This window comes from Octopus sinensis, linkage group LG24, assembly GCF_006345805.1.
Source record: "Octopus sinensis linkage group LG24, ASM634580v1, whole genome shotgun sequence".
NCBI lineage: Eukaryota > Metazoa > Mollusca > Cephalopoda > Octopoda > Octopodidae > Octopus > Octopus sinensis.
The window spans coordinates 23389120-23411174 of record NC_043020.1 but is presented as its reverse complement, the minus strand read 5'-3'; the positions used below and the strand labels follow the sequence as shown (position 1 = coordinate 23411174).

The following is a 22055-nucleotide window of genomic DNA, read 5'->3' as shown; positions in this document are numbered from 1 at the left end:
AGAGAATATATATACGGATGGAATGTGAAGTAGGGGCAGTGGGAAATGTATGGAGAAGAAGGTGCAGAAATTGATGTATAGTAAACAGAGTGTATGGATGAATGTATGGTCAGAGGTGTACCGGGGTAGATGTATACTGAAGTGGTTGAAGCGTTGGGTGTAATGGCTGCAGGAATGCTGTATCCAGAAATTATGTGGTCGAGTGTTTTTGGATGGTCTCTGCATATACGGCACAAATGGTTGCTTCCATGTTTTAGGACATTAATCTGGTTATTCCAAGTAAACAGAGTGTATGGATGAATGTATGGTCAGACGTGTACCGGTACCGGGGTAGGTGTATGCTGAAGTGGTTGCAGCGGTGGGTGCAATGGCTGCAGGAATGCAGCACCCAGAAATTATGTGGCCGATTGTCTTTGGATGGTCTCTATATATACGGTACAAATGGTCGCTTCGATACGTAAACTATAGTTATAGCAGCATACGGTACACCATTTTTGAATGTGACTTATAGTTCGTTTTCATTTATGATGGATTTAAGGGCTGATTTTACCTTGTAGATTATTTTGTAAATTTTCTTTTCACTACCGTGATTCTTAGAAATGTCACTTGATCCATTCAGAAAATATTTACTGTTCAAGTTCTGTCATCTCACTTGATTTCTGAACTTGTCTTTTATTCAACATTTTTATTCCCGAACCCGTCTTGTTGTCAACATTATAGGTTTCCGTACTTGTTTGTTATCGACATTATTTAGTACTGATCTTGCCGTATTATCAACATTTTTGTTTTTAAACTCGTTTTGTTATCAGCGATATTTCTGAACTTCTTTTGTTATCAGCATTATTTATTTTCTAACTTGTTTTGTTCTCAACATTATTTGTTTCTAATCTTGCCTTGTTATCAGCATCACACACACACACACGCACACACACACACACACACACACGCAAACACACAAACACACACATGCACATACACACATACATGCACTCACTATCCGCCTTCAAAATTAACGCACAAGGTATTGGCCGGCTCTGAGCGTCCAAGTTGCGGCGCAGTGAGACTGAACCTGAAACCATGTGGTTGCAACGAGAGCTTCTTAACCACAAAGCTATGCATACGCCTTTCATAATATATACTTTATGTTTTTAGGTGGACTTTGCCTTTCATCCTTTCGGGGTCGATAAAATAAGTACCAGTTACGCACTGGGGTCGATGTAATTGACTTAATCCTTTTGTCTGTCCTTGTTTGTCCCCTCTGTGTTTAGCTCCTTGTGGGTAGTAAAGAAATATATACTTTAGGTTTTTTTTAAAGGAAAAAAATTTATACGAAAAAATATATAAAAGAAATGGTGTCGAACCTGCAGTGAGAATAATGTTGTTGATAATTTCGATGGGTACAGGTTTTGAAGAGATGAATCGACAACTTCTTCTGGCATTCATTGTTTGGTAAAAGTTCTTTGATTTCTTCAGCATTTCCTCCTCTGAATAAATCTCCGGGCTGAACGGCATCTGCGGGACGAGATCTTCAACAGGAACCAAAATCTTCGCATCGTGATCATCTGCTATTGTTTCGTCATATATGTCTTCAGAATTATTTTCCGCTGCAACATGAAGAAGGAATTCTCGTGTTTGAGTTCTTTTTCATTTTGAATATTTTGTTTAGTCGAATACTAAATAAATAAATAAATGAATAAATATAAATGGACAAAACAATAAAAAAAAGACACAGGACTTCTTGTACCCTCTGTGTGAAAAGTCTGGCTGCATCCGAAAAAATATATATTATGAAACAAAAATATACAAAAAATTTATCACATGAATCTGTTACCACCGCGACAGTCAACTATTTGACGCCGAACACGAGTTTGATGTTGAATACATCCACGAATTTTCCGCTCAGATAGCTCTTCCCAAGACTGCAAGTCGGCTTCGTGCAATTCATGCCTCGTTGTAAGGTTTTTCAGTTCAACTTTATCGGCCAAAACTAAAGTTAATAATGATTCTGCTAATTCCACGTGTAAACATGTGTTGAGTAGAACTCACTGAGTAAATCTTAATTAACTGTGTTGTCAATTGTATGCACCTGACATATACTAACGTGTATGCAGCCAGACTTTCCACACAGGATATTTTATTAAATACAATGGTTAGAGAATTCCTTCAGCGTATTTGTCATAACAGAGGCTTCATGTCAGAGCAGTGGCTACGAATAGTAAAACAAACTGAGTTTACAAAATTTTCAAAACGCAGCTTTTTCTTTCAGGCAAAAAAGATTTTGATTCGAACGTTGACTCTGAGAAAGAGTTCGTTCTTTCTCTACCCGTTCAGCAAAGAACTACAAATGTCATTATGAAAATTATCTCCATACCGCAAATTGAATTTAAATGCTTGAAGAAAATTCTCCCCTAATAAATGATGCCAAAATTTAAAAGAGTCGAATTAGAAAATTGTTAAGATCTAATGGACTTGAAGGAGGATTACTTAATGTTGTGCGAGCTGCGTTGGATTAGCTATACAAGTGCAACAATCTTCTGTCGGTTTATCATCCATTTAGAGACATGCACTACATTAAAAAATTTATAAACAATTTAAATTAAAATACGTTAATGGAAAATGCAACTGAAATCAACGAAATTCCCCTACTCCCCCCCCCAAAAAAAATGACAGATTAGTAGAAACAATATTCGTAATACAGTATTTAGGTAAACCAAAAATTCCACAACAATTACCATTTCCAAATAACTGATTGATAATGTTCAATCTATCAGTCGAAAATTCAAATTTCAGCTGTCACATGTAAACCAACATCAACATAACCACATCCTGAAGATGTGACCACGAAATTCTAGAACAACTGAGAACAGGTGTTTACGGACTTCACTGTTCTGTATAAACTGAAACAAACAAATACAGCTCGGTTTTGCTATCAGTATACCACCAACTGGTATGTATGTTTGTTTCTAATATATACATTTTTACTCTTTTATTCTTTTACCTGTTTCAGTCATTTGACGGCGGCCATGCTGGAGTACCGCCCTTAGTCGAACAAATCGACCACAGAACTTATTCTTCATCAGCCTAGTATTTATTCTATCGGTGTCTTTTGCTTGCGAACCACATGGTTCCGGGTTCATTCCCACTGAGTGTCATCTTGGGCAAGTGTCTTCTACTCTAGCCACGGGCCGACCAAAGCCTTGTGAGTGGATGTGATTGACGGAAACTGAAAGAAGCCCGTCGTATATATGTATATATATATATGTGTGTGTGTGTGTGTGGTGTGTATCTTTGTGTGTCTGTTTTTGCCCCTTCCCCCAACATCGCTTGACAACCGATGCTGGTGCGTTTACGTCACCGTAACTTAGCGGTTCGGCAAAAGAGACCGACAGAATAAATATTAGGCCTACAAAGAATAAGTCCTGGTGTCGATTTGCTCGACTAAAGGCGGTGCTCCAGCATGGCCACAGTCAAATGACTGAAACAAGTAAAAGAGTAAAGAGTAAAAGAGAGTAAATTTAGACATAATTTAAAGAATGAATACGTGATTAAAAAAACTTGCTTTGAAAACACGTGGTCCCTTGAAGATGTTACCCCAGCGTGTCCGCAATCCTGTGATTTTAAACAAGTTAAAGAAATAACAAAAGTTACATACAATACAGTCTTTGCTGTTTTTCTTTTTATACATCAATATTCCTAATGATGACACCGGAAGCAGACTCATGTTATAATAGCCATCTTATTTTCAACAGACGAAACACTTCGACGTTTACCGTTTTCCTGAAATATGTGCTACATTCGTCAACTCGATGTAGTTTTATCGCAATTAACCGGATCCTGGAATTTTCCCAAATATTTTGAGATGCAGCACGGATTTTTGTCCGCGAACAGGTCGCGGTCTTAAAGCGACGAAAATATTTTGACAAATTAAACTTAAATGTTGAAGTGATTCGAACGGCTTTTGTGTGTTTCTTAAATGACTTACAAACACCTTCCACGCTGCAATTGTTTTCGTTCCAGCACACGATCTCAGATCAAATCACTTGCTATGCAAGTACATCTCCGTAATTTTAATCAATGTTTTCCCAGAATATGTTACCAATTCCGAACAATTCATAGAAAAGTGGCAGGAAGTGTATTCTTCATTGTATGTGCCATCATGCATTATAAACGAAGGGGTAATTGCTTTGTCCTTTTCCAAAAGGTTCCAGCAAACAACAAAGTAATTGCAGATTCCCAACACAAACAGACGTTCATTATCAATTATGTTGGAGTTAGAAAAATCCAATATATATTCGCTGGTCAAAAATGTATGAAGTCTCGTTTACAAACGTGCTAAACATGAAGCAGCAAAATTGAGAGGATTGTTCTGCAGTTTCTTATATATTTCATTGTATTAAAGGCCCGGGGCCTGAAATTTAGAGGGAAGAGGCTAGCTAATCACAATTTCTTCCCCCGGTTCAACTGGTATATATTTTATCGATCCCGAAAGGATGAAAGACAAAATCGATTTGTACAAATTGAACTCATAACGTGAAGTCAGAACACATGATACTAAGCAATTTGTCCGGCGTGTTTGCTTGTGCCGAATATTTTGCCAGTTCGCCTGTGCCAAACATTAAACCGGAAAATTTGAAAGTTTACTCCAAAAATGCTACGATAATTATAATGAATAAATGCGGGTGGAGTACCAGCGATGTGGGGTGTCATCGATGTAGTTTTATCGCAGTTAACCGGGTCCTGGAATTTTCCCAATTATTTTTGAAAAGACTGGTTCATGCAAACTATAAACAAATCTGACACCTTCAAGATTTTGCAGATAAAGTCCATTTAAAAAATTCCGCTGAATGACATAACGTAACACTATGTACTATATGTGCTGGGGCTGGTCTGCCACTAAAACTCCAGATTGAACTACAACCAAAACAGAGGTGGTGTTGTAGCAGCCTAGCTAATAATGGCTGTAAGTGGTTCATCATTGAGCGGATGGGAATGACCAAGTTTAAAAATCTGCTGGATCTCACTCATATGGGAATCTTACATTGCTTATAAACTCTATATTTGGATGGACTCATTTTAAACTCTGTTGGACTTTTTGGACTTTACTCAAAGGATATTGGAATATTGCATATATACCATTATGCCTAAAAAATGGATTTACAACTTCAATACCCATGCATATCTTGCATCTATTTTCTTTCCTCCACCTCACTCTCTATTTTGTATCACATCTAAACTAACTATGACTTAACTATCCTCCCACACCGTCTCTGATGAAGGGATATTATTAATAAATATCCTAGAAACAGCTGTAAGACCTTCTATCTATAAATGCTCTAATATCTACACAGCCTTGTTTTTTTTTATCTTATTACGCAAAAAATTCTTATATATATATATATATATATATATATATATATATATATATATATCAGAGAGAGAAAATGAATTATAAAAATATGTGGTATCAGTTTAGAGCATGTAATTATAATTCAAACATAATTGCCGAGTAAATAAGAGTAAATAAAGGATTCTGAAATCTTGATATCTACAAACACTGTATATATGTGAACATCTGATTGTGGTAATGGACCTGCATTTACAATTCCCAACTGAGATGTGGGCTTTATTCTTTTACTCTTTTACTTGTTTCAGTCATTTGACTGTGGCCATGTTGGACCACCGCCTTTTCCCGAACCGCTACGTTACGTCCACGTAAGGAAAAAGAGCACCGGTTTTCAAGCGGCTTGGGAAACACAGGAGCACACACACACACCACACACACACACACACACAAACACGCACACACACACACAAACACGCACACACACACAAACACACACACACACTCACACACAAACACACCCACAAGCACACACACACATATATACCTGTATATTTAAGACGGGTTTTCTTTAGTCTCCGTTTATCAAGTTTACTCCCAAGGCATTAGTCAACAGCCAGGGATTATTGTAGAAGACACCCGCTCAAGGTGCCGTGCGGTGGAACTGAACCAGAAATCATGCAGTTGCCAAACGAGCTTCTAAACCCCTCAGTCATACATGCACCCATATAAGGTCATCGATAGATGAAACTAGAACTAAAAACCGACAGAGGGCTGACACAATAAATTTCACAAAACAACAAGAGAAGATATTTGTTGCTGGTTGATTTAGAAAATGGACCTATATGGCAGAGGGTTTGCGATATCTCAAGTTAATGGTAATTGTCAATGTTTATGAAGAAGACTGTAGCAGAAAATTACCGAATAAGGAAGCCATTTTCGTAATATCTGGAATTCAGGGAAAGTGGTCAAATCTTATTATGTCTAAAAGCCGTAGGATGTTATTTATGTTCCATCTGCAAAATGAAAGTGATTGTCACATTTTTATCAGATCGCACAGTTGGTTCCTTTTCAGCTTTGTTTCATAACAAGATTTATAGCCATTCTCATTTAAAATTTTCATAAATACAAACCTATATACTGATATATCGGTTGTCAGTGATTGACTTATAGCGACAAATATATTCTAAATAATGCAACACGTCAGCAAGACCATATTTTCTCCATGATGAGTTTGCTCTACGCCGCTAGTGTCCCAACTACATGTGCAGCACAGAAATGATAGAAGTAAAACCCTCACAGGTTAAATATAAAGATTGGAAGAAGGAAAATATTCAATAACAAAAGGAATAGGACCCATTTTTACAGTAGTGTTTACGATTATATACCTCATATGAAATGAGGAAATACATTATATTCTCAACAATATATGTGATGAGTAGACTCAGTAGAGCCAAATGTTTCCAATGACGAAATTTGAATCCATCTGGAGACCTACCATCTCGATGGAACCACAAATCATTAGGGCGGCTGAATTTAATTTAAATATCGTTGCTAGTATTAACAGATCGAGGTATTACATTTAGATTACCTTACTGGTTTCTATTCATATTGTTTGATCTCAAAGCTCCCTGATCGAATATATCTTTGATTAAATGATTTTTACTAATATATCTGATCAAATACCCCCGTCTTTTTTTATATCGTAGAATAGGATTTCAAGAATTGACGGTTATTTATTGTAAGCAATTTGGGCCATAAAGATATTCCGTACATGTTCAATTAAAACAGGTGGTAAATGTACAGCTAAGATAGGTGAAACATCTCGGTTTTGTCTTCGCATCCTGTAACGTAATCTAAATCAAGATGGAGGGATCTAACACTAACCTTATTGTAAGGCCGGTTACCCGGTTTCCTTGGCGCATAGGTTCCCCACCTTCACGGGACGCTGGTCCCGCGTCAGGTGAGCTGCAAGATGCAGGAGGAAAGAGTGAGAGAAAGTTGTGGCGAAAGAGTTAGTATAAGTTCGTCATTACCTGTTGCCGGAGCCATGTGTAGCTTAGGTGTTTCGCTCATAAACACACACATCACTCGGTCTGAGAATCGAACCCACGATCCGCCGACCGCCAGTCCGCTGCTCTCACCATTAGGCCATGTGCCTCCACTAACCTTACTGTTAGGAAACAACGAACTAAATGAATCATTTTCTACAGCATTTTCTGCGATTAAATTTATCGAATACACATTATTTGCAGGTTCTTACTGACTGAATACATTACTAGTTACATAACTCTCCCAGTTTATGCAAAACCGGTCGCTACATGTTTAACAAGGAAATGGTGTGACGTGTGCAAAAAAAAAAAACTTGCAAAAGCAGCCGATCTGACTCTATATGCAATCATTAAGGAGGATGGATTTGGTATAAAGAAGGACCTACAAAACAAAAATGTAATGAAATACACAAAAATGCAGGTAGATGGAAGAGTATTGTAGAAAAAGCTGACAGGAAACGTCGGTGCTTCCTAGAGCTAAACAGCGGTGAGGTAATTCCCTTACGGGACTGTCACATTATGTTGACAGTATACAACCACTCTATCGCTCCACCACCGTTCATGTCTCTTTGAGACGTTTAGAAATTCAATATTTCTAATGAAGGAGAGTATATTTAGATTAAAGAAAAAATATTTTTTCTTAATTTTGAAAAAAATCGAAGTATAAAAAAACCGCATTATTTACGGGATGATCCAATATGGTTGCATATATATATATATATATTACAATCAGCTCTAGAAATTGGTTGGTTCAGTGTAGAGCACTTCTCTTGCGTGTGAGATAAATATATAAAATACCTGGATTTAATAGCTGCGTTTAATCTTTATCACATAAACTTGTTTCATAGAACCGTGTGCATATGTCGTCTGCAGGTGGTGAATTTGTTTCTGACGTCATCAAATGCCATTCATCTTATAGAAGGTATATTCAGGTTTAAAGTTTAATGGGACGGCTGTTTTGCCGAGAACATTGTATGGTAATATTCAAGCAGTTTCATATATTTTTCAGGAGGATTAAAAGAAAATATCCATATGGCATCATGCCCGATTCTATCCGGTAGATAACTGAATATACGTATATGTATGTATGTATGTATGTATGTATGTATGTATGTATGTATGTATGTATGTATGTATGTATGTATATATATATATATATGAGGCGCAATGGCCCAGTGGTTAGGGCAGCGGACTCGCGGTCGTAGGATCGCGGTTTCGATTCCCAGACCGGACGCCTATACATACATACATACATACATACATACATACATGCATCCATACACACACACACACACACACACACACACACACACACACACACACACACATACAGTTATCCCTCGACTATCGCGGGTGAAAATCCGCGAAGCAGATATAGCACTGTATGTTTTTAAATTATTTTTATAACTTGTATATATGTATTTTATTGTAAATGCAAAACAACACCACGGGGGAATCGACGTTAGCTTAAATCATAAACCGCGATAGGTGAACCGCGATAAGGCGAGGATTTACTGTATTTTTTTATTCTTTCATTCTTTTATTCGCTTCAGGTATGCAACTGCGATTCTGCTGAAGCACCATCGGGATTTTGGACGTTGATCTATGATTCACAGGAGTGGCTGTGTGGTAAGTAGTTTGCATACCAACCACATAGTTCCGGTTTCATTCCCACTGCGTGGCACCTTGGGCAAGTGTCTTCTACTATAGCCTCGGGCCGACCAAAGCCTTGTGAGTGGATTTGGTAGACGGAAACTGAAAGAAGCCCGTCGTATATATGTATGTGTGTGTATGTGTTTGTGTCTCTGTGTTTGTCCCCCCAGCATCACTCGACAACCGATGCTGGTGTGTTTACGTCACCATAATTTAGCGGTTCGGCAAAAGAGACCAATATAATAAGTACTAGGCTTACAAAGAATAAGTCCTGAGGTCGATTTGCTCGACTAAAGGCCGTGCTCCAGCATGGCCACAGTCTGAAACAAGTAAAAGAGTATATATGTGTGGTGTGTGTATGTGCGCGCGTATATATATATATATATATATATACGACGAGATTCTTTCCGTTTCCGTCTACCAAATTCACTGACATGGCTTTTGTTGGCCCGTGGCTATAGTAGTAGACATTTGCCCAAGATTCCATGCAGTAGGACTGAACCAGGAGCCATGTGGTTGGTTAGCAAGCTACCTACCACACAGCCACTCCTGCGCTTTGGTAGGAATTTTGTTTTTTGATCATTGATTAGATGTCGTCTCCTTGTTCGATGAAGGAAATTACAGTCGCGATATGTGCATAGTCACGTGCGTAAAAAAAAATGGAGGCATATTTACATATTTTTAAAATTTCGTTTTAGCTGAGTGAATTTTTTAAGGGACAGTGGATTGTAAAGAGGTTTAAGTTTAAATTTATTTGACTTCGATGGAATTGGGCAGTGGAGGCTGGAGTGGGAGGAAGAAGGTACGGTTGAGGTTGGACACTGGTAGAAGAAGCAGTAATGAAGTTAGTTGAATTTGGTAGTGTTGACGTTGAGAAATGGTGTGGTGGGCAAGGAAATAAATAAATTAGTGTTTGAGATTGGTTAAAGACAGAGATAGAGGGGTGTTGATGAGTTAAGTCAGTGAGAGAAGTGAAATCAGTTGTAGAAGAAGTAGAAGAAAAAGGAGAAGAAGAAGAAGAAGAAGAAGAAGAAGAAGAAGAAAGAAAAGAAGAAGAAGAAGAAGAAGGAGAAGGAAAAGAAGAGGAAGAAGAAGAAGAAGGAGAAGAAGAAGAAGAAGAAGAAGAAGAAGAAGGTGAAGAAGAAGGTGAAGAAGAAGGAGTAGAAAAAGAAGACGACGAAGAAGAAGAAGCAGCAGCAGAAGAAGAAGGAGAAGGAAGAGAAGAAGAAGAAGAAGTAGAAGAAGAAGGAGGAGGAGGAGAAGAAGAAGAAGAAGAAGTAGTAGTAGTAGTAGAAGTAGTAGTAGTAGTAGTAGTAGTAGTAGTATAGTAGTAGTAGTAGTAGCAGTTGTAGTTAACGTAAAAGAAAATGTAGTCTGGTGGCTTAGAGGACCTTGTAGCTGCTATTGTTGAAATTGCTGAAATAGTTGTAATTGTTGTTGTTGTTGGCGATGTTCATGTTATTATTGTTGTTATCGATATTGCTGCTGTTGGTGTTGCTGCTGTTCATGTTGTTTTTGTAGTAGATGGTGGTTTTTTTGTTGTTGCAGCTACTTATTACAGGCGGTGGATATCGATAAAACATACATGGACGGCTTTTTGCGATTTTAATATCTTCTGCAAGTGGATAATAAGACTGAAGTCCGTCATATTCAATATGTACCAATGCAATGAACTAGATACCGTTATCTACCTTGTTCATTTACACTTGTATCCATAAAATATTTCTTATTCATATAAAGAAACTCTACTTCAACATAATACGATTACACACCTTTAGTACATTTCTCTGAAGTTATATTACTACAAACTTGTGATGATACAGTTGTTTAGTCACGACAAGATGCTAATCTGTCTGTCTGTGATAGAAAGGTTTCTTCTTCATTTTACTCTCTCCAGCTTCCACTATGAGTGCGGCGGAATATTACGGTCTTCACCGAAGTATACCGCCGCCAAAATTACAGCTAATTCGAGGTGTGATATTTTAATGTCTAACTATGTAATTTTAATTACGATTTCATGTTGCAACAATTAAAGTAATTAATACACCAACCCACACCCACACACAAGAAATAAGGAAAGCATCAAACAATGCAGAAAGTTTAAAACAAAGCGTTTATATTTCAAACGCAAAGGTAGGCCTTTGTGTCCAAAGTATAAAATGTTTTTTACGGAGATGTACTCGCATAGCAAGTGATTTGATCTGAGATCGTGTGCTGGAACGAAAACAATTGCAGCGTGGAAGGTGTTTGTAAGTCATTTAAGAAACACCCAAAAGCCGTTCGATTCACTTCAACATTTAAGTTTAATTTGTCAAAATATTTTCGTCGCTTTAAGACCGCGACCTGTTCACTGACAAAAATCCGTGCGCGGATTTTAGCGACGAAAATATTTTGACAAATTAAACTTAAATGTTGAAGTGAATCGAACGGCTTTTGTGTGTTTCTTAAACGGCTTACAAACACCTTCCACGCTGCAATTGTTATAAAATGTTTTGGATCTTTTTAAATTCTGCATTGTGAAATACTTACCTCTGTTCTCCTTTTATTCTTTTCTCTCTCTCTCTCCTCTATCTATCTATCTATCTATCTATCTATCTATCTATCTATCTATCTATCTATCTATCTATCTATCTATCTATCTATCTATCTATCTATCTATCCATCCATCCATCTATCTATCTATCTATCTATCTATCTATCTATCTATCTATCTATCTATCTATCTATCTATCTATCTATCTATCTTTCTATCGGATAGTGGTTATCACCTCTTTATAGTGGTTGTTCTCAAAGAGATAATTGTACTGCCGTTTTAACCCCAGGAAGACGTTTCTTCCATACCAATATGTATCGCAAGCGGGAGAGAACTCACTGATGATAACCTTATCCTGCCCATACCCTTTCCCACTTCACCCCACTCTATCCCCGCCGACACCAACCCTCGTCCTGCCTCACCTAATACAGACCCTGACGCTGCCCCTGCCCTTACAATTATACAAGCAATCACACGTATAGTTTTTATAGACATGTAATTTTGACAGATCAGAAGAACCGGATATACACAATATAAGTTTTATAGCGTCTACGATAAATATAAGTATATGCATAATTTTAAATATATATATTTGTTTTCCACCTGCCTTCGTCTTTTGTTTATTTTCATAAAGCTTCCCGTTATATATATATATACATATACATATATATATATAGATAGAGAGAGAGAGAGTGAGAGAGAGAGAGAGGGAGGGAGAGAGAGAGAGAGAGAGAGGCGCAATGGCCCAGTGGTTAGGGCAGCGGACTTGCGGTCGTAGGATGGCGATTTCGATTCGCAGATCGGGCATTGTGTGTGTTTATTGAGCGAAAACAACTAAAAGCTCCACGAGGCTCCGGCATGGGGTGGTGATCCCTGCTGTACTCTTTCACCACTCTTTCTCCCACTCTTTCTTCTGTTGGCCTGCTCGCTTAGCCATCGGAGTGGCGTCATTCGAAGGCTAAAACAATGCAAAGGCATTGTGACCAGCGATGTGTAGCAACATCTGATGGTCTAGTCGGTCACGTGATCACGTGATATATATATATATATATTTATATATATATAACCCGTCTGTCTCTGTGTGTGACTTCTAGTATCTCGGGCATCCTCCGATTGCGCTCAAATTTGATATGTAGGTACCGACGGTATCAGGGCGGGTACAAGTCCTGAAAAAATTTCAAAAATCGTTTCCAAGTGAAACTACGATCGATAAAGCCGTGGGAACGTGCACTTGTAAAATCGTTTTTCTTGGAATAGAAAAAGTCTATCTTTATTTCTAGTTTTGCTGTTATCTCAAAGTTGTTTTCAGAAAATTTGCTTTAAATATTTGACAACTCAGCGCCGTCCATTGGACGTGGGGTGGGTGTGGGTGCGTTTTGCTCGTATATATATATATCTTCTTGTCTTTATATCTTTACTTGTTTCAGTCATTTGACTGCGGCCATGCTGGAGCACCACCTTTAGTCGAACAAATCGACCCCAGGACTTATTCTTTGTAAGCCTAGTACTTATCCTATCGGTCTCTTTTGCTGAACCGCTAAGCAATGGGGATGTAAACACACCAATATCGGTTGTCAGGCGATGTGGGGGGACAAACATAGACACACAAACACACACACGAACACTCACACATGTATATACATATATACGACGGGCTTCTTTTCAGTTTCCGTCTAGCAAATCCATTCACAAGGCTTTGGTCGGCCTGAGGCCATAGTAGAAGACACTTGTCCAAGGTGCCACGCAGTGGGACTGAACCCGGAATCATGTGGTTGGTAAACAAGCTACCTACCACACATCCACTCCTGCGCCTATATATAAGAATATTTAAGAATTAGCATAATCTTCTTTTAGGTACTAATATAGTCATTATAGATAAAGAAATAAGTAACAAAACAGAAATTTACTTAGTGTTTCAGAGGAAAATATCATCATTGTTTATAAAGTTATAATTCATGCTTTCGAGAAAAAAACAGAACCGGAAGTATATAATAAGACGTAACAAATGTCTTTAATCTCTATGGAATCTATTATAAATCTATTTGTATGTTATTGCTATCATTATTAAATTTAATTTAAATGATTATAGCCATTTAAGATAAAATAAAATAATTTAATTTAATTTACTTATAACTTTATAACTTTAATTAAATTACAAATATACTAATATAGTTTTATACATAACATAAATACATTACGGTATTTGTAAATTTTAATCCAATACTAGACAATCAAATTTTATATAATATATGATATGATACTTAATTTATTTAGTAATTCACTGAAATACTGTAAATATCCACATCAATATAGTTAGTTAGTTAGTTAGTTAATTTGGCTCAAAAGCAAATAGCAAGGCCATGTAGGGGGACATGGAGTTAAGTACAGGGTGGTGTTCATGTAAAGAGTTCAGGCCACTTGAGGTCAAGGGAGGCTTTGACAAAGCGGTCGTCGGCATCTTCACCATCTCGTCTGGCAGCTTGTTCCACGGATCCGCAACCCGGACGGAGAAAGCTCCTCTCCTTCGATTGAGATGACCCCGCAGCCGATCTCTGGAGCAGGAGTGAAGAACAGCTCCTTCGAGAGGTTGCACTTCCCTCTTATGATGTTGTGGGCGAGAATGAGATCACCACGGCGGCGGCGTTTTTCAAGAGAATAAAGGTCGAGCGTCCTCAGCCTTTCTTCGTAGGACAAATTTTTGAGACCATGAACCATGCGGGTAGCCAGCCTCTGGACTATTTCGTGATGCTGTATGTCTTTGAGGAGATAAGGAGAAGAGGCATGAATCCCATACTCCAACATAGAGTGGTAGGAATATGGCTGTTGTGAGCATTCCGAATGACCGTCGAATCAAAAACAGAATTCCGCGTGCTTTGTTGGCAGCATGGACGCACTGGGCCGAAGGCGAAAAGGAGGAATCCACCAAGATACCTAGGTCCTTTACCTGATCGGTCCTCTCCAGCAGCAGACGACCCGGCTCGAAATCAAGTTGAGTAATTTAGTAATTTAAATAGTAATTTAAACTTATTAATCAGTCGGTTCCTAAAAATTGTTTTCAAAATTCAATTACATCAAAACATGTCGATTACATTGTATATAAAGAACACAGGAAAATTGAGTTCACGATATCACCCATATAAATGTATGCTTGAACAAATAGACTGGAACTCATCATTGAAGGATATACCTATTCCCAGTAAGAGAGAATGTACAATAAATTTGATAGATCAGATTAAAATATACAGTCCACTTTTAATTTCTGGATATTCACTACTTAAATGAAAGAAAAAGTATATGCCTATAATATTAGTAACTTGGGCAGAATCACCTGATCCCATAGTAGAAGGCTATAGTAGAAGACAATTGCCCAAGGTGCCACGCAGTGGGACTGAACCCGGAACCATGTGGTTGGTAAGCAAGCTACTTACCACACAGCCACTCCTGCACCTATAAATTTACTGTATAAAGTTACTTGTATTTTTATTATCAAACCAATAAATAGCTTCGTATTAGACCAAAGTTCAATTTTTTTCTTAAGTGCATCTATATACTTTATCTAAAATATTTTTACTTAATCTACCTAGATCAGATCGGCCTGGGAAAATTAACCTAATTTTAGTGTTAGAAAACAAATTCTCCTTGTGATATTTTAAAGTGAAGCGAGGTTGCATAGTCACAGATGGTTCTGCTCTATCATCAAAATTAGAATCATTCATAATTTTATTAGCTTCCAAGTTAATGGAGCTTAAAACATTTTTACTTACTACTTTATAATTACTAGTAATTTCACTCTTCATTAATACATGATATTCAAATATATCCATATTATATGTTTCCAGTTTTATCAGATTGCGCAATAATCCCATTTTTTCTTTTAAGGTCACATACCAAATATTTCAGATCCTTTAAGTGTTCATTCCCCTAGGGAGATACTCAACGGATTAAATATTTTTAACAACAGATCGTAAATCATTATCAAAGGATTCAAATGGCGGTTTGCTGGTGGAAATTTCATAGTCTTCAAGTTCATTTTAAAAAGTTCAATTTCTTCGTTATGAAGGTTAATTATCCGTTCGACTTCTTTATCATAGTACAATGCTTTCCATCGGATTCTATGGATAAATTCAGTAGTTTTTACTAATTAGGTCCTTAATATAACCCTTCCTCGGTTGTATAGGAATGTTTTTTAAACATATGTCAATCTGTGATTTCTACGTTTTACCAGCAAAAAACACTAGTATAATTACTCAAGTAATTTATAAAATAAATTCAGTACAAGAATAAACTATTTCCTTTATAGTGATGAAATATTTTTAGATTTAGGATTATTAAAAGTAGACAAGACTGTTTATGATAGTTATACTAGTTTCTATTTATTTTATCTATTTGAATTATTTATTTATATTTTTTATTATATTCTTAAATTATTTATGCTCACGCTTACAATCATATTTAATGCACTCTGTTCTAGGATTAAACATTTTTTAGATAAAATTGTATCTAATTATGTCAAATATTACCCTGAGGATATTCATATCCCAACATACGACATTTTTATAAATTCATTGTTGGGTATGCATCGAAACAATTTGTAGGATTAATATTTTAATTTTTAGTCTTATTATAGTATATGATATTAAGTGTAATATAATATTATTTTAATAAACTATATTTAAAATATGTGAATTATAAATTTTCATTTTCATTTAATTGTTGTATATTGAATATAAAACCCTTTTAGGTTGTGAAAATCTTCCTTGCCATATTGTGTAATTACTGAAAAACCAGTGGAAAATTGCTTGTATTTTTCCTTGTATTAAATTTATATACATACACATACATACATACACATACATACATATATATTATATATATATATATATATATATATATATATATATAATATATATATATGTACACCTATATATATACATATATATTATATATATATATGTATATATATAGACACACATATATATATACATACATATATATATATACACATATAAATATATATAATATATATATATATATGTATATATATATATATATATATATATATATATATATATATATATATATATATATATTATATAACATATGAGGGAAGCAGTGGAGAACTCCCTCCTTCTTCAAAAGCCAATCGCATACGATTGCTCATTGAAAAAGTGATTACGTGGGTAGTGCTCCACCGTGTCCACAGCCTTAGTGCTGATACTTATAAGAGAAAAATAAAAGAATATATATATATATGTGTATGTATATGTATGGTTGCATGTATATATATATGGTTGAACGTATGTATGTATTTATGAATGTATACACATACGCATATATGCATACAAGCAGCAGGATTCCCATATTCAATATATATAACAATGGTTTATCATTCACTTCAATCATTTCGTAAAGCATTATTTCAAGTGCAAATGCCTCTTTTCGATGATAGAGAAAAACAGGAAAGCTTGTTGGACTTGGCAGTTGTTTACTTTGAATCCCAGTAGATTATTTTTTGGATTATGAGTGTCTTCCATATCAAGTTATGGAAATCTTTTCAATTTTGCTATCTGTTATTTTTCAGTTGTTTTGTAAACGAGATATAGTTGCTCGATAATTGGATCTCAATGAGCGAACACGGTGGTTACATTTAACATTAAGACTATTCACATTATCATTTTTCTCAAAAATTATCTGCAGTTGTTAGATTTGGCTAGGATCTTTTCGGTTTGAACGGCAGTTGTTTCTAGCGGTGTCATATGAAATTGTCACCCATAATTATGACCCTAGTATCGATCTATTGCATTTCAATCTGCTTTAAGGTTACGGGTGGGGAGAAGGGTATCTTTTTTTCTTCACAAACCTAAATAAACCCAATCTGTTTCTTAAACGAGGGTCATATTAATACGGCACAGAATGTTTTTTACCTTAATAGACTTCAGTGATTGGTTGAAATTGCAGAAATTGAAGAAAAAAACAACAAATACCTTGCAAACTATAGAATTTTCTCAATAAAGCCAAGAGAAAAAGATGTTTTATAAACACATTCTACCAGTATACGAAGTTTAACATTTTTTAATTACCTAGAAATTATGCTAAAAACTGCCGTTCAAAAGAAAAGTTCCTTTGCCTGTACATCCCTGCCTCAAATATGTAAGATTTGTTATATATCTATTAAAGTTTATGTAGAGATTAAGAAGTTCAAATTTTCTGTAACTGCAAACCAATTATTCGGGTAAAGATTGTTTAGGTGTGTTTTGACGAGTACGGTGTAAGACGCAACAACCGATGTCTTACAGGCAATTAGGTCTCAGCAAATTATGTTTCGCCTTCAACTTTTACGAGATGTTGCTGGTGGAAGGATATTTTTAAATCGCGTGCAGACAATTCGTCGACAGACAGTTCGCCGACTGATAATTCGCCAAAAGATAATTCGCCGACTGATAATTCGCCAACAGATAATTCGCCGAATGGACAATTGGCTGATTGGACAATAAGTCAACGTGCGTAAGTATTGATAATGGAGTTCTTCAAAACGGAACGAGGAGGCATACAAGCAAACAAGCACACGTAATAATAATAATAATGATAATAATAGTAATAAGTGGATGTAAACATGAACAAAATAAAAAGAAAAAAAGAATAAACAAAAACAAAAACAAATTACATGGATGTATATAAACAGAAGATACAAATATTACAGGCATCCCCCCCAACATACATACACACTAACTAAACATAGACGCATATAGAGATATACGCATGCGCAAATGAAGACACATACAATAGAAATACAAAATGGCTGACGGTTAGTAAGGAGAGACACACAAATAAGAAAAAAGAAAGCAAAGGACCACTGATGCGGTCACAGCAGTGTGACGAAAGAACTCTGGCCGAAATAAGATTAAGATTAATGTAAATAACACTGAATCAAAGTAACACCAAATATATAGTGCGTGTGTTTTTATTGGCTAAACTGGCAAAATGACCATTCCGAAATACAACAATATATATATATATATATATATATATATATATATATATATTATATATATATATATATATGCACATATATAATGATGATGATATAATAATAATATAATAATAATAATAATAATATAATAATAATAATAATAATAATGATAATACATAATAATAATAATAATAATAATAATAATAATAATATAATAATAATAATAGGGAATATAATTCCAAACTTACTTGGAAAAATTCAATTTAGCAATTCTAAATCAAATTTCACAATATATGATATATGTATATAATTTAGAGAAAAACTTCTATTAAGCAATTGAATAGTGTAAGGCGTTATTCACACCATACAGAAACAATTGAATATACTATAAAAGAAACCCATTATTCTAAAAATCAATAAAGTAGAGTGTGTTTATGTATTTTTGTCTGTGCTTGTCCCCACTTCATCGCTTGATAACCGATGTTGGTGTGTTTATGTTCCTGTAACCTTAGCGTTTCGGCATAAGTGAACGATAGAATAAGTACTAGGCTTACAAAGTATTTGTGTCTGTGCTTGTTCCCACTCCATCGCTTGACAACCGATGTTGGTGTGTTTATGTTCCTGTAACCTTAGCGTTTCTGCAAAAGCGAACGATAGAATATATACTAGGCTTACAATTTACAACTCCTGTGTCGATTTCTTCGACTAAAACCCTTTAAGGCGGCGCTCCAGCATGACCCCAGTCATGTGACCGAAACGTGTAAAAGAATATTCTATCGGTTTCACATTAGGGAAATATGTTCGTCGTAGGAACGAATCGGAAATGCATTGCAATCACATATTCACATTTTATATGAAAGGAGGAAAACGACGAATATAATTTACCTTTGTCACGAGATACATTGTATCTCTGTTGTTCGGAGAGGCGTTTTTTGTTCTGCAAACGTCGACTTCGACTCAGCTTTAATTCATAAACGATTACAATTAATATCACAACTGCAGCTACTCCAAGGGAAATTCCGTTTGATGAGTTCAGTAAACATTTAAGCGAGTTGTAAATGAAAGACATTCTTTATAAAACGCAGAACACCACACAAATTCTTAGAAGACAAAATAGCGCACTTGTGCTGTTATAAACAGCGAGAGAAGTACTACAACGGGATAACAAGCGTACTGTGATCGACAAAAAAAATGCAAAAATGTCAGTAGGTCAGATCTTGGTATCATGTATGATATATGTCATGTATTCTCTCTCTCTCTCTCTCGCTCTCTTTCTTTCTCTCCTTCCATTGACGCCCCCCTTCTTCTTTATTGCCGTGTATCACCCCCTCTGTATCCACCTCTCACCCTCCTTCCACTTCTCATCCTTATATCAAACCGTCTCTGTCTATCTCCGTAACTATCAAACATTAAGTAGGTGCGTGCCATACAAATAAGCATGTCTGCACGTCACCCAGCCGCCGCCTGTCCTATGTCTGTCTACTTGTCTCAGTGTATCTGTCTGTCTGTCTGTCAGTAAGTATTTATGTGTATATAGTGTATATATATATATATTATATGTAGAAAAATACAAACTGGGACAAGAACGTAAAACATTTAGAAGATACAGAAAACACGGACGGGAGATTCGAAGCCTTCAATCTTCAGTCAAGAACCGGATCATCCTAGCAATTTCGGCTGATTAATCTTGAGATCGCTCCGATCCGGTGAGCCCCAAGGAAAAACTAATCTACGAGCATTAGATTTCTTGGAAGAAGGATCGAATGTATACGAAACAGGGACAGAAGAACGGACGATGCCACACGAATATAAAATACAAAAAACAATAATGGTAAAAACAGGACAAAAACAGCGGGTCTCTTACGACTAATAAACAGTACAACAAGTTTAGCTGGCGTATTTTGAAAAAATGCCTTTATCGGCAGACGAAGACAGCAGATGTTCTCACGGCAGTGGTCGAAGGCCAAAAGGCTGATTTTGACCAGCGGTCACGTGACAGAAGAGAGAGAAAAGAAAGGGGGCAAAGGAAACAAAGAGAGAGAAAGAAAGAGGGACGAAGGCAACAAAGGGGGGAGAAGAGAGAGAAAGAAGGAATTAAAGAGGGGAGAAGAAAGAGTGCGTGCCAAAGAGGGCTAGTGAGTGCAAGGTGAGAAAGACAGAGAATTGTGAGAGAGTGGGGGAAGAGTAGACCAAAGAATCAGAGGCAAGAAAAGAGAAAAGGAGGAGAAGTAGAGAGAGAGAGAGAGAGAGAGAGAGAGAGAAGGGGACAGATTAAAGTAGAGTGCAAAGTGTGAAAGGCAGAGAAATGTAGGAGAGAGAGACAGTGTGTAGAGTCGTACCAAATTTACAGGAATATGCACTTACATAAGGCCAACGTGGGTACGGACGTCGCTATATATATTTTATATGTAGAAAAATACAAACGGGGACAAGAACGTAAAACATTTAGAAGATGATACAAAAAACACGGAAGGGACATTCGAAGCCTTCAATCTTCAGTCAAGAACCGGATCATCCTAGCAATTTCGGCTGATTAATCTTGAGATCGCTCCGATCCGGCCAGCCCCAAGGAAAATGTATTTATGTATGTATTATGTATGTAAATATATATATATATATATATATATATATTATATATATATATATATATATATATATATATATATATATATATCAAACTAAGGTTAAAGAACAAACAAATGCAAGGTCATCCGCATAACATTTCATAATTCGAGCATTTAATCACAGAATATACATTTAAACATACCGCAAGATGGAACATAATTCATCTGTACAAGCAATAAGCATATAATAAGGTGCGAGAAAAAAGTTCATCACGGTTTAGAGTTAATACTTTAGAGATTCAGAAAAATACATTTTTTAAAAAACATTACAACATCTAGAAAGTAAAAATAAATATAAAGTAATATATAAAATATATAGGTATATATAAAATATATAATATATATATATATATATATATATATATATATATAGGAGGCATATAAAAAATATATAATATATATCATGTAAATAAAATAAAAGTTCATCTCTTTTCCTCTTTTACTCTTTTACTTGTTTCAGTCATTTGACTGCGGCCATGCAGGAGCACCGCCTTTAGTCGAGCAACTCGACCCCGGGACTTATTCTTTTGTAAGCCCAGTACTTATTCTATCAGTCTCTTTTGCCGAACCGCTAAGTAACGGGGACATAAACACACCAGCATCGGTTGTCAAGCAATGCTAGGGGGACAACACACTCACACAAACACACACACACATATATATACATATATACATATATACGACGGGCCTCTTTCAGTTTCCGTCTAGCAAATCCATTCACAAGGCTTTGGTCGGCCTGAGGCTATAGTAGAAGACATTTGTCCTAGGTGCCACGCAGTGGGACTGAACCCGGAACCGTGTGGCTGGTAAACAAGCTACTTACCACACAGCCACTAATCTTATAAAATTATTCAAGTAAGAGAAACCTTATAGTTAAAAAAGA

The 22055-nt window shown here is 36.1% G+C and overlaps 1 protein-coding gene across 1 annotated transcript in view; it reads right to left on the bottom strand.

Moving 5' to 3' along the window:
• Window positions 1–19732, bottom strand: part of LOC115223784 (iodotyrosine deiodinase 1-like) — a 38570-nt gene extending 18838 nt beyond the window's left edge. The window contains exons 1-2 of the mRNA XM_029794451.2: window positions 19434–19732; window positions 1362–1604 (exon numbers count right to left, since the gene is read on the bottom strand). Of these exons, the coding sequence (XP_029650311.1) occupies window positions 1362–1604; window positions 19434–19617 (427 nt within the window). The 5' untranslated portion in view covers window positions 19618–19732. The remainder of the gene's footprint in view (window positions 1–1361; window positions 1605–19433) is intronic.
• Between the last annotated feature and the right edge of the window lie 2323 nt (window positions 19733–22055).